This window comes from Quercus suber, unplaced genomic scaffold (genome assembly GCF_002906115.3).
Source record: "Quercus suber isolate HL8 unplaced genomic scaffold, Cork oak 2.0 scaffold_372, whole genome shotgun sequence".
Classification (NCBI taxonomy): domain Eukaryota; kingdom Viridiplantae; phylum Streptophyta; class Magnoliopsida; order Fagales; family Fagaceae; genus Quercus; species Quercus suber.
In genome coordinates this window covers 171,365-183,834 of record NW_027069824.1, presented here as the reverse complement: position 1 = coordinate 183,834, position 12,470 = coordinate 171,365, and the positions used below count along the sequence as shown (strand labels likewise).

The 12,470-nt window shown below is 35.2% G+C and overlaps 2 protein-coding genes across 2 annotated transcripts; one reads left to right on the top strand and one right to left on the bottom strand.

The window, feature by feature from the left end:
* Positions 1–2,023: 2,023 nt before the first annotated feature.
* LOC111991555 (sister chromatid cohesion protein PDS5 homolog C) lies at positions 2,024–2,488 on the bottom strand. Its single transcript, XM_024023334.1, has one exon. The coding sequence runs from the start codon at positions 2,486–2,488 to the stop codon at positions 2,024–2,026; it is 465 nt and encodes a 154-aa protein (XP_023879102.1).
* A 4,528-nt stretch (positions 2,489–7,016) lies between these two features.
* LOC111991556 (leucine-rich repeat protein FLOR 1) lies at positions 7,017–8,436 on the top strand. Its single transcript, XM_024023335.2, has 2 exons — positions 7,017–7,059; positions 7,463–8,436. Exons 1-2 carry the CDS (start codon positions 7,017–7,019, stop codon positions 8,290–8,292), a joined length of 873 nt encoding a protein of 290 aa, XP_023879103.1. The 3' UTR covers positions 8,293–8,436.
* Positions 8,437–12,470: the final 4,034 nt, after the last annotated feature.

The following is a 12,470-nucleotide window of genomic DNA, read 5'->3' as shown; positions in this document are numbered from 1 at the left end:
AGTTTGCTATTAGTATATATAAATTTAGACACCACATTGATCTAATTGCTCACCAACAGACCATTTACTTGAAAAAAGAAAAAAAGAAAAAATGCTGCAAGTTGCTTATAATTAAGCATGCCTAATCTTGACAGCCTATTTCTTGACACACTTGGCTACACCTATATTGTCCATCGGACACTGGATTTCCATAAACAAACACAAATCGCTATAATTTAACTTTGGCAAGATTCTGTATTACAAACTTTTAGCCAATAACAACATATAAGTGAAACTGATACATGAGACTAAAAATAAGTTGACAAATCGCCTTCCACAAGCAACCAAAACATCACCATAAGCTGTGACCATTTGCCTTGATTTTTTCCCATGAAAACTGTCTCTGTTCAAGAAAATTTTGTCATGTTGTAATGCTATTGTCTCCTTGAACAAGATCAACATATCTATCCCTGCTTGATTATTGAAAGTGTAATCAACCTTCCTCCCCTTTTGCACTTCCTTTAGCATTACTTCAATAAGATAACGGTCCATTAAATAAGAATACCATATCCAAATGGGATGCAAAATGCAAAGTCGCTCGCTCCTCAATTCTCACTGTCTTTCTTGGATCATCTTTCTTGGATAATCTAAACCCTTGTCGGCCTCGCTCTAAAATTTACCATCACAATAACAAGAAACCAGAAATAAAAGAACAATGATAGAAATTGAAGCAATAACAAATAAAATAATGAATTTGACTTGCACTCGAAAGTAATTTCCATTCATTCTAATCACTCTTTGGCTTCACATGAAAATTTGATTCTTCAATTAAAGAGAAACTGCATAGCCAGATCAAAACACCAAAAGAGAAGAAAAAAAAAAGTTGAAGCCTTGTGTTTTACAGGACAGGATAACAGAAAGCATTATTATAATCACTCTTGATTGCTTAAAAATTTTTAAAATAACTAAGTATCATCAAATCAAAGTCAACAAAGTTTGCTCCTTTCAAGTAAGGGACATCTTCCAAAAATCCAGTCACAATGTCACATCATATACTATTACTACAAATTCAATCTTCTTAGTTCTTATAGTAACAACACTAATACATACTCAACCATACATATACACACATGCATACATACATTATGTATTTATTAGTCTCTGGTTTAACAGATTCTTTGCGACACAGACTGTCATAGGACAATCAGAACAAAATTGAAACAACGGAAAAATAAAAGGATATGACCTAGCAGTAAGCACCTAGGCCTGACTTGGAGTCAGCATCAAGCGGGGAAACCATTAGGAGTCAGCACCTAGGATAAACCTGGAGTCAGCACCAAACCAAAGAAAGACCAAACGACCATTTTTTTATTCATCAAAATATCAGCTATTTCCTTAAGGAGTATAATAGGTTGTTTATAAAGGATTGCTGAACCCTAGTTCTAATTGGCTAGGAAACCCTAATTGCCTTATTATGAAAATAACCTTGCTTCCAAATTAAAATATTAATAGCCTAATAAGCTACTAGGACCTAAAAAAAAAAAAACAATTGACTTGCAAACATAAATAATAAAAAATAAAAATCTTCTCGCGTCTCCTGCATCATTCTTTTCAGGTTGGAGAAAACTCGACCTCAAGTTTTAAAGCATTGAAGGATTAGGATGCTGACAAGTAACACTTGCTTCAAGTCTGGAATCACCTTAGGGAGTACAAGGAAAAGAAAAACCTTGAATTCCACCGCATCAAACTCATTTGGAATAACAAAATCAATGTGCGGAATTAGTATAATCTCGTTTTGAACCTTATGAACCATAGGAAACAGTGTGGTTTGAACCTCTTCGACTTCACCAAGATGTAGATCTTCAAGCACCATGGAAGGTTGATCAGAAGCACATTTAACAACTTCAGCTTTCATATCATGTGCACCCTCAAGCTAGCTGCATTTTTTTTTTTTTTTTTGAGTGGGTGCCATTATCTTTTTTAGTTAGGCATTAATCCTAGTGATTATTTGCTCCCCCAATTTCCACGACATAGGTGAAACATTCTAATTTTCCTTTCTTACACTAGCAAAAAGTGAACTGAGAAGATCTAAGGAAAAGTCTTCACTTTCATCTATAACCAGATTCATAATTATTTCCATGGCTGAAAGTACAACAGGTGGATAGTTGGACCTAATTATCTTTAAGAAACTTTGAAACATCTCAACAACCAATGCATCACACTCAAGATCCAGCATCACCAAGCATAACTTGACCTTTGCAATGGTATCAAGAATTGAAACCACCTTCTTATAAGAGCGAGTAGACACATGAGGCATATTTTTAAATGCTGTCACAATAAACTGAAATATTTCTTTCATTTGCTCATCCTTATATAGGGCATCTGGTGCTGTTATCCTTGTAATCTCAATAATGCAAGATACAACTGAAACCTTCACATCCATTTCAGTATGTCGCAAAAGTTTATTAGTGATCAATGCCTTCACTGAGGGTAAAAGTGCATCTCGCATTGATTTGGATGGTTCTTGCTCCACATATGCCAACAAATTTTCAACTTTATCAAGAAGAGTGAGAAGATCATCAATGGAGGGTTAAGGAGTCTATTCCCAACCTCCTTAATTTGCTTCTCAAATTCTCTATCTTTAAGCTACTTCTCAGGCTTTCTATATATATATCAAAGGAAGTCATTTTCCAGCTCCAACTTAGAGGCACAATACACAAAGACTAAAACTTAATTTTCTACCTTTTTATTTTTGGTCAGGCAAGGTTTTATGGGTCGGTATAGTATTGGGTTGTCAAAAAATAGGCTTAGGCTTGTGTTTGTTAGGAAAAACAATAGGCTTAGACTTGCGTTTGTTAGGAAATCGGGCTAATGGGTGGACTTTTAAAGGGAAACTAGGCCAGGTAAAGAATTTTTTTTTTTATAACGGGTTTGTGCTGGGGTTAATGGGTCGGTCACAAGTTATGTATCACGTGAGGTCATATGGATTGGATATTGCAAAGAGAAGTGTGCTAGGATTTTAGGATTTTAACACAGGCTATTTACAAGTTACCTTACAAGATTGGGTTGAGCTTGGTGTCGCAGTTGGGTTCGGCGAAGTCTCAACCACGGCTTTCATGAGTCTGGTGGGCTTGCGGCGGCGCAGAACAGAGGTGGTTGGCTTTTCTGGCAGCTGGTGTGGTGCTTCAACGGTGGCCAAGATTGACAGATGGGGTTTGTTGGTTGTTGGGTCAAAGGGCTTTGGTTGATGGGTAACCTTTTGGTGGCTTGATATGTGTGGGTATGGAGAGATGGTTTTCTAATGTTGGTTTGGCAAAGATGTCGTGAAGGGATTTTGAAGGTGGTGTGGTGGCTGGATTTCTGGTGATGGAAAATATACGATGAAAGCTTTTTTATTTTTTTTGTCTGGTCCTGGATTGACTTGCGATGATGCTTCAAACAGATCGGTGATTGCTCTGATACCAAAACTAATGTAGGACAACCAGAACAAAATTGAAACAATGAAAAATAAAGGGATATGACCTAGGAGTAAGCACCTAGGTTTGGAGTCAGCACTAANTAAACGGTTGACAAATGGAGTGCCAAGATTACCAGGGAGGAGATATATAATGTGGGAGATCCCTAAAGAAAGGGGGAGAGAGAAAGGAGGAGAAAAAACACTGTAGCAGTTTGGAACCAAACTTGTAATCAAATCTCAATAGCAATATATTTGAATCGGTCTTCTCGAATTTGGCCGAGGACGTTTCTTCTTTAGTAAATGTCTACTATCCTTTTTTCTTTATCACAAAAATCTATTAGCTCATTGTCTAATTCACTATAGCCCAGTTCTACAACCCGCCCTCTACAAATTTATTACTTTGGGCTATTTGGGCTTAAGTCCATACTTCTTTTTGGGCCAAGAGTTCAAATTGGGTCCTTACAAACAGCATTTATTTAATTTTAGTTTATATTCACCCTCAAAAATTTTATTCTACAATTGTATTCATATCTGTATGCAAATATGGTATTCAAGGTCAAGTTATTCTCCTACTTAGAGAACCATATCTTATTTTCATAAATTTCAAGAAATAGAGATAATAAACACCCACTTCAGTCTATTTTGGTCCACTTCAGCGTCACTGGTCCAATTCAGTCCACTTTGGTCCATTAGATCCATTTTAATTAAATTCGGTCCAGTTAAGTCCATTTCGGTCTCATTTAATTCAATTCAGTCCAGTTCGGTCTATCTCGGTCCAATTCGGTCCCCTTTGGTCCATTTGATCAATTTTAGTCAAATTCGGTCCAGTTAAGTCCATTCGGTCTCATTTGATTCAATTCAATTCAATCTAGTTCGGTCCATTTCGGTCCACAATAAATTTATAATAAAATTAGAAAATAAATTATATATTATATCCCTTCTTAAAATAATTATATATTCTCATGTATTGAGTAGTTTGCTATTAGTATATATAAATTTAGACACCACATTGATCTAATTGCTCACTAACAGACCATTTACTTGAAAACGAAAAAAAAAATGCTGCAGGTTGTTTATAAATTAAGCATGCCTAAACAAAGTTTCACCAACACCTTTACAGCCTATATCTTGACACACTTGGCTACACCTACATTGTCCATCAGACTCTGGATTTCCATAAATCAAACACAAATCGTTATAATTTAACTATGGCATGATTCTGTATTACCAAGGGAGAGCTAGGATTTTTTGTTTGAGGGGCCAAATTTTGGTACTAATATAGTAGTAACAAGTCAAGATAAATCATCACATACATGCACACACATATATATATAAACAATTATATTTTGATATTAGAGTTGGACAGTTTATAAAATATATTGTATATATAAAATTAATAACTTTCACATATGTATCTTCACAAGATAATTTTTAAGAGAACTTATTATCTTTTAAGCTCCAATGAGAATACAAAAGTTGTCTAGTTTGATATTAAAAATGTAAAAAAAACGATTTTGAGAAAACAAAAACTACCTTGTTTCTATAATTACTAGATCGATTGACAAATTCTATTGGAATTTATAAGCATCATTGGACTAACTCAAACATTTGGGGGGCCAAATTCTATTCTTGTAGCTAAATATTTAAAGTTTTTAGTACATACACATCATATAAGTGAAACTGATACATGAGACTAAAAATAAGTTGACAAATCACCTTCCACAAGCAACCAAAACATCACCATAAGCTGTGACCATTTGCCTTGATTTTTTCCCATGAAAACTGTCTCTGTTCAAGAAAATTTTGTCATGTTGTAATGCTATTGTCTCCTTGAACAAGATCAACATATCTATCCCTGCATGATTGTTGAAAGTGTAATCAACCTTCCTCCCCTTTTGCACTTCCTTTAGCATTACTTCAACAAGATAACGGTCCATTAAATACGAATACCATATCCATATGGGATGCAAAATGCAAAGTCGCTCGCTTCTCAGTTCTCACTATCTTTCTCGGATAATCTAAACCCTTGTCGGCCTCGCTTTAAACGCAAAAATGTTATCATTTTAAAGTTCTGTAAAATTTACCATCACAATAACAAGAAACCAGAGATAAAAGAACAATGATAGAAATTGATGCAATAACAAAATAAAATAATGAATTTGACTTGCACTCGAAAGTAATTTCCATTTATTATAATCACTCTTGACTTCACATGAAAATTTGATTCTTCAATTAAAAAGAAACTGCATAGCCAGATCAAAACACCAAAAGAGAAGGAAAAAAAAAGGTTGAAGCCTTGTGTTTTACAAGACAGGATAACAGAAGGCATTATTATAACCACTCTTGCTTGCTTAAAAATTTTCAAAATAACCTAGTATCATCAAATCAAAGTCAACAAAGTTTGCTCCTTTCAAGTTTCAAGTAAAGGACATCTTCTAAAAATCCGGTCACAATGTCACATCATATACTATTACTACCAATTCAATCTTCTTAGTTCCTAGTAACAACGCCACTACATACATACTCAACCATATATACATATACACACATGCATACAAACATCATGTATTTATTAGTCTCTGGTTTAACAGATTCTTTGAGACACAGACACATTTAACCAAATTTCAGAAGGTAACGTCCAGGCAGCACCAGCAAATTTCCAACACAAATGATTTTACATTTGGGTAAATCCAGAATATTTCAAAGTAAATATTGTTCACATCTCCCTCTAATGAAGGAGAAAGATCATACCTTTGTGATTATCAAAAAAAAAAGATCATACCTTTGTCAATTTAAGCCCTTTTATATAGCCAAAAAAGGCAATAGCACAAGGAACTGCAATATTTGGACCACCCCACCTCCAAAAATAAGAACATACATTTGTCAATTTAAGCCCTTGTATATATAACCATTGATCTTGAATCGAGCTCAAGCATTACTTTGAGAGAGAGAAAGTGAGGACTGAGACTGTGTACGTAAGAAACGTGTCATTTCATGTAAACAAGGGCTGAGACTTTGTCATTTAAAAACAAAGCACCATGGTTTTAAAACCATGAAAACCAAATAAAAGACACAACGACGAACTACCCCCCATGGAATTTAGAACAAACAAAAAGAGAAAAGAGAAAAAGATCAGATGCAAAGCCACAACAAGGCGAAGAAGAGTAACACAGGAGAATGGGCGTACCTTAAGGAAGCGATCAGAAGAGGGAGCACCACCATGCCGATTGCCAGTTCGGAGAAAGGTTGCAGAGAGAGGTCGCCGGAGAGGATGATCAAAGCAAATGATTGAAGGATTTTTGAAAAAAGTGAACAAGAAGAAGTTTTAAACTAAGGCTTTGGAAAACTGGAAAAACCAGCGGTAAGCCCAATAGTCCCACCAAATCAAAGCATTAACTCCACCCACCGGCACGTGCCACGTATGCCACGATTTGTGAAACGCCACCACTTTGCATTTAATGCTAATCGAAATCCCAAACGACACTCGTAAACTGTAAACTCTTCACATTCTATGGTCGTCATTTAAATAATGAACACGGAATCGGGGGGCAACTGACGGAGCTGACGAGTTCATTTACACATGGACGATCCCATCAATACAGACGAATCCAAACTCTGGCTAGGTGAGTCAATTATATGCTTTACTGACGAAGATATCCAGACCATTCAATGCAGGCAATCAAACCCAAAACGGTTACAGGGACAACTGTACAATCCGTTGAAGGACAGCGATGACACATTAAACGGCCCCAGACGTTACCAAAAGGAGCATTAAGACCTCCATAACTACCCCAACGGCTAGAGGCCATAAGAAGATATATATGTCCCAGACATCGCCAAAAAAAATGAGGAGACAAGTAAGAAAGGAGATTGTTTATTTGTTGTTCTGTTCATCTTATATTGCTTTTCTTTTAAGAGAGTTTCATATTCTGACTTTGGCATCGGAGGCGTTGTAGCAGGCACCACACTGGTGACCATCTGTGGAAGTTGAAGGATCATCTCCATCCGACGAACAGTACTGACGAGTTCACACTCATCACCAACTATCCGGACCCATACTCGAATTTTTCGGATCCTTCTCGGAGCTCCGAATTCTCAGGCTCTTACACAACAAATTTACCGGGAAATTCCCAGCATCGATTTCCTTTTTGGCGCCAAAACTGGTCAACCTCGAGCTCGCCCAAACCGGTCTCAATGGTCAAATTCCCCAATTTCTCGAGAATTTCAAGACCCTCGACACACTAGATCTCTCGCAAAACAGTTTCTCGGGGGTCATGCCGAGAAGTTTTGCGAATCTCACGGATATATTTAACCTCGATCTTTCACGAAATTACCTAATTGACCCTTTCCCCAATATGAGTGTGAAAGGCATAGAGTCCCTTGATTTATCGTACAACAAATTTCACCTCGGTGAAATTCTGAAATGGGCCACGTCATCACCAATAATTTACTCTCTGAAGCTAGCCAGGTGTGGAATTAAATTGAGATTAGAGGATTGGAAACCTTCAGAGACTTATATATATGATTTCATTGATCTCTCACAAAATGAAATTTCAGGCAGTGCTATTGGGCTTTTGAATAAGACTGATTACTTGGTGGGCTTTTGGGCCTCGAGCAATAAGTTAAAGTTCAACTTGGAGAGTTTGAGGATTGTAGAGAGGTTGAAGTACTTGGATTTATCTAGGAATGAGGTCTTTGGGAAAGTGCCTAATGGGGTTTCAAAGCTTGAAAAATTGAATGTAAGTTATAACCATTTGTGTGGGAAGCTTCCTGTGACTAATTTCTCAGCTAGTGCTTTTTTGGGGAATGATTGTTTATGTGGTTTCCCATTAGCAGCATGCAAAAGTGTTGCATAGTTGAGATGTTTATGGAAATGCCACTAGACTTGGAAAATCGAATAAATTTTTTCTATAGGGAAAACAAAATGTGGAAGTTGGAATTATTTAATGGCACTTTGATGTAATTTTCGTTCTTGCCTTTTTTATTTGATCTATGTTAACATTAGTCTTTGGAAAATTTTGAACTCAAAATGATGATGAAATTGTTTTTACTATGGAAGATGTGGGATATAAGCTTTCTTTGTGTAAATACTGAATTCTAATAAATTCTGTCAAAAATAACGTCTTGAGTATTCTGGGCAATCCAACAAGTTTTTAGTTCAACCGGTTAGCATTTTTTGGTATTTTCACTGAATTTGAAAGATTTCATTACTATCGAATTATATATTAATAAAGAAAAAGGAGAAGAAAAAAAGAAGGTAATTTGTGCAAAATTCCTCGATTGATATTTTGGATAAAAGCCCTTAATAATGGTTGCATTACTTGGCCGCCCTTTCAATTAGGAAGTAGAGCAAGGGCTCTTTTAATCGACTAACTCCTCAGTGAATCAATAACTAAGACCTTGCCTATGTGTATCATGTTTGGACTTTAAATTTGACTTGTATAAATATTTGGGACTAAGTTTTTTTTTTTTTTTTTTTTTTTTTTTTGAGAATGATTTTGGACTAAGTTTGTTGGATTAAGGTCTTTGATGTTATGAAATAAGACCTATGTTAAAAATATGTTGAAGGGATTCTCTATTATTGGCCCGTGGAACCAGTCACCACATTGAGATGCAAAAACCTTGTGTGATTTAATTTGGTATCACAACAAGAAAACAAAAAGGGAAGAAATTCCGATTGTCGTAATGAAATAATATAAAAATTAAGCAAAAATTCAAATATTAACCTTGTCTTAATGAAATAAAAAAAAAATAAATAAAAGACAACTAAAAGCTGAAAAGATTGCATGTTGGACTTCAAAGGAGAAGAGAATGAGAAATGATATGTTCACAACATTTTTACAACAAATTTTAAGTGGCAGGTTGTTACTAGTTGTTATTATTAGGGTAAAAAAGTAATCTTGGTATTAGGTTCAAATTTGAACCAATAATAACTAACCATCTATAATTTGTTGTGAAAATATTGTAAAAATATTGTGGACGTAGCATCTCTTGAAGAGAAGCGAACGTAAAAACTAAAAAACAGAAAATTAAAAGAAGGGAAAAAATGTAGAGCAAAAATTAATGCATATGTGATATGTGGCCATTGTATGACAAACTTTCAAAGCAGTTTAGTTACAACTTACAACATATAAGAATCAGATATGCACCAATACAAAAAAAACATATCTTATTATGACTTGCTTCCAGTTCCAGGCGTGATCAATATGATTTATATTCATAAGGGTGGAGGGAAACGTTTTCTTTCTTTTCTTTCCTTTTTTTTCCTTGTTTCAAGAGAGCATCAAAACACATCTTTACATTCATAAAAAAAAAAAAAAAAAACACACATCTTTCCAGACAGAATGCTGTTGTGAATCTGTGATTGATTCAATATGAAATATGAGTAGTGCGCGCACACATACATTGATCAAATAAATCTAATTGCTCATGGACTAGAGACCAAAATATCACTGACATGGCAACACCTATGAGATGACATCAATATGAGCATAATTAGCATATGTATGTCAATAATGCATTGTCTTTACACATTTTTAAAACTAATTGTAACTTACCAATCATGATAGGACCATCACTTTTTATTACCATGATTTTACACTTTCTTGAACCTAAATATAACTTATAATAGAAAATACATGTAATACAAACAACTTGGACATAGACACTGTAGGGACAAGGCCCAAAACGGTACATTGGGCCTTGGGCTTTATCCAAGGACGTTGGCCTGTCCAAGGAGAGACAAATAGTTGAAGGATTTCAGCTCAGTGTCTCATGAGTAAGAAATGAGTAAAAACATGGTTCGAGGAGTAATACCTCCTCGGCCACGACGAACATTGCTCCAATACGTATCCCAACAACGAAAATGACCTCAATGGAGACACTAGTGTCAGAAGCGTGTCTCATAAACACAAGAGAAGGGCAAAAACCCAAAAATATCCAAGGAAAAGGTGTTACCTTCACATTAAATGCACTGCAGCTACTTTTTTGGCCGCATTTATGTGGAGAAGACCCCTGAACAGTGTTTCCTTGGCCACTGCAACTCATAGAAAGCCAGAAGGGGTGTCTGATGAGACGGGTACTCGAGTAATGGTTTAAACGGTTGACAAATGGAGTGCCAAGATTACCAGGGAGGAGATATATAATGTGGGAGATCCCTGGAGAAAGGGGGAGAGAGAAAGGAGGAGAAAAAACACTGTAGCAATCTGGAACCAAACTTGTAATCAAATCTTAATAGCAATATATTTGAATCGGTCTTCTCGAATTTGGCCGAGGACGTTTCTTCTTTAGTAAATGTCTATTATCCTTTTTTCTTTATCACAAACATCTATTAGCTCATTGTCTAATTCACTAAAGCCCAGTTCTACAACCCGCTCTCTACAAATTTATTACTTTGGGCTATTTGGGCTTAAGTCCATACTTCTTTTTGGGCCAAGAGTTCAAATTGGGTCCTTACAAACACCATTTATTTAATTTTAGTTTATATTCACCCTAAAAAAATTTATTCTACAACTGTATTCATATCTGTATGCAAATATGGTATTCAAGGTCAAGTTATTCTCCTACTTAGAGAACCATATCTTATTTTCATCAATTTCAAGAAATAGAGATAATAAACACCCACTTCGGTCTATTTTGGTCCACTTCAGCCTCATTGGTCCAATTCAGTCCACTTTGGTCCATTCGATCCATTTTAATTAAATTCGGTCCAGTTAAGTCCAATTCGGTCTCATTTAATTCAATTCAATCCAGTTCGGTCTATCTCGGTCCAATTCGGTCCCCTTTGGTCCATTTGATCAATTTTAGTCAAATTCGGTCCAATTAAGTCCATTCCGTCTCATTTGATTCAATTCAATCTAGTTCGGTCCATTTCGGTCCACAATAAATTTATAATAAAATTAGAAAATAAATTATATATTATATCCCTTCTCAAAATAATTATATATTCTTATGTATTGAGTAGTTTGCTATTAGTATATATAAATTTAGACACCACATTGATCTAATTGCTCACTAACATACCATTTACTTGAAGACGAAAAAAAAAAAAATGCTGCAGGTTGCTTATAAATTAAGCATGCCTAAACAAAGTTTCACCAACACAATTTACAGCCTATATCTTGACACACTTGGCTACACCTACATTGTCCATCAGACTCTGGATTTCCATAAATCAAACACAAATCGTTATAATTTAACTATGGCATGATTCTGTATTACCAAGGGAGAGCTAGGATTTTTTTGTTTGAGAGGCCAAATTTTGGTACTAATATAGTAGTAACAAGTCAAGATAAATCATCACATACATGCACACATATACATATATAAACAATTATATTTTGATATTAGAGTTGGACAGTTTATAAAATATATTGTATATATAAAATTAACTTTCACATATGTATCTTCGCAAGATAATTTTTAAGAGAACTTATTATCTTTTAAGCTCCAATAAGAATACAAAAGTTGTCTAGTTTGATATTAAAAATGTAAAAAAACGATTTTGAGAAAACAAAAACTACCTTGTTTCTATAGAAACATAATTACTAGATCGATTGACAAATTCTATTGGAATTTATAAGCATCATTCGACTAACTCAAACATTTGGGGGGCCAAATTCTATTCTTGTAGCTAAATATTTAAAGTTTTTAGTACATACACGTCATATAAGTGAAACTGATACATGAGACTAAAAATAAGTTGACAAATCACCTTCCACAAGCAACCAAAACATGACCATAAGCTGTGACCATTTGCCTTGATTTTTTCCCATGAAAACTGTCTCTGTTCAAGAAAATTTTGTCACGTTGTAATGCTATTGTCTCCTTGAACAAGATCAAAATATCTATCCCTGCTTGATTGTTGAAAGTGTAATCAACCTTCCTCCCCTTTTGCACTTCCTTTAGAATTACTTCAACAAGATGACGGTCCATTAAATAAGAATACCATATCCATATGGGATGCAAAATGCAAAGTCGCTCGCTTCTCAGTTCTCACTATCTTTCTCGGATAATCTAAACCCTTGTCGGCCTC

Coding starts and splice junctions, on each gene's coding strand:
- LOC111991555 (XM_024023334.1), bottom strand. CDS start 2,488: ATGCGAGATGCACTTTTACCCTCAGTGAAGGCATTGATCACTAATAAA.
- LOC111991556 (XM_024023335.2), top strand. CDS start 7,017: ATGGACGATCCCATCAATACAGACGAATCCAAACTCTGGCTAG. Junction 7,060..7,462: donor CGAATCCAAACTCTGGCTAG/GTGAGTCAATTA, acceptor AGTACTGACGAG/TTCACACTCATCACCAACTA.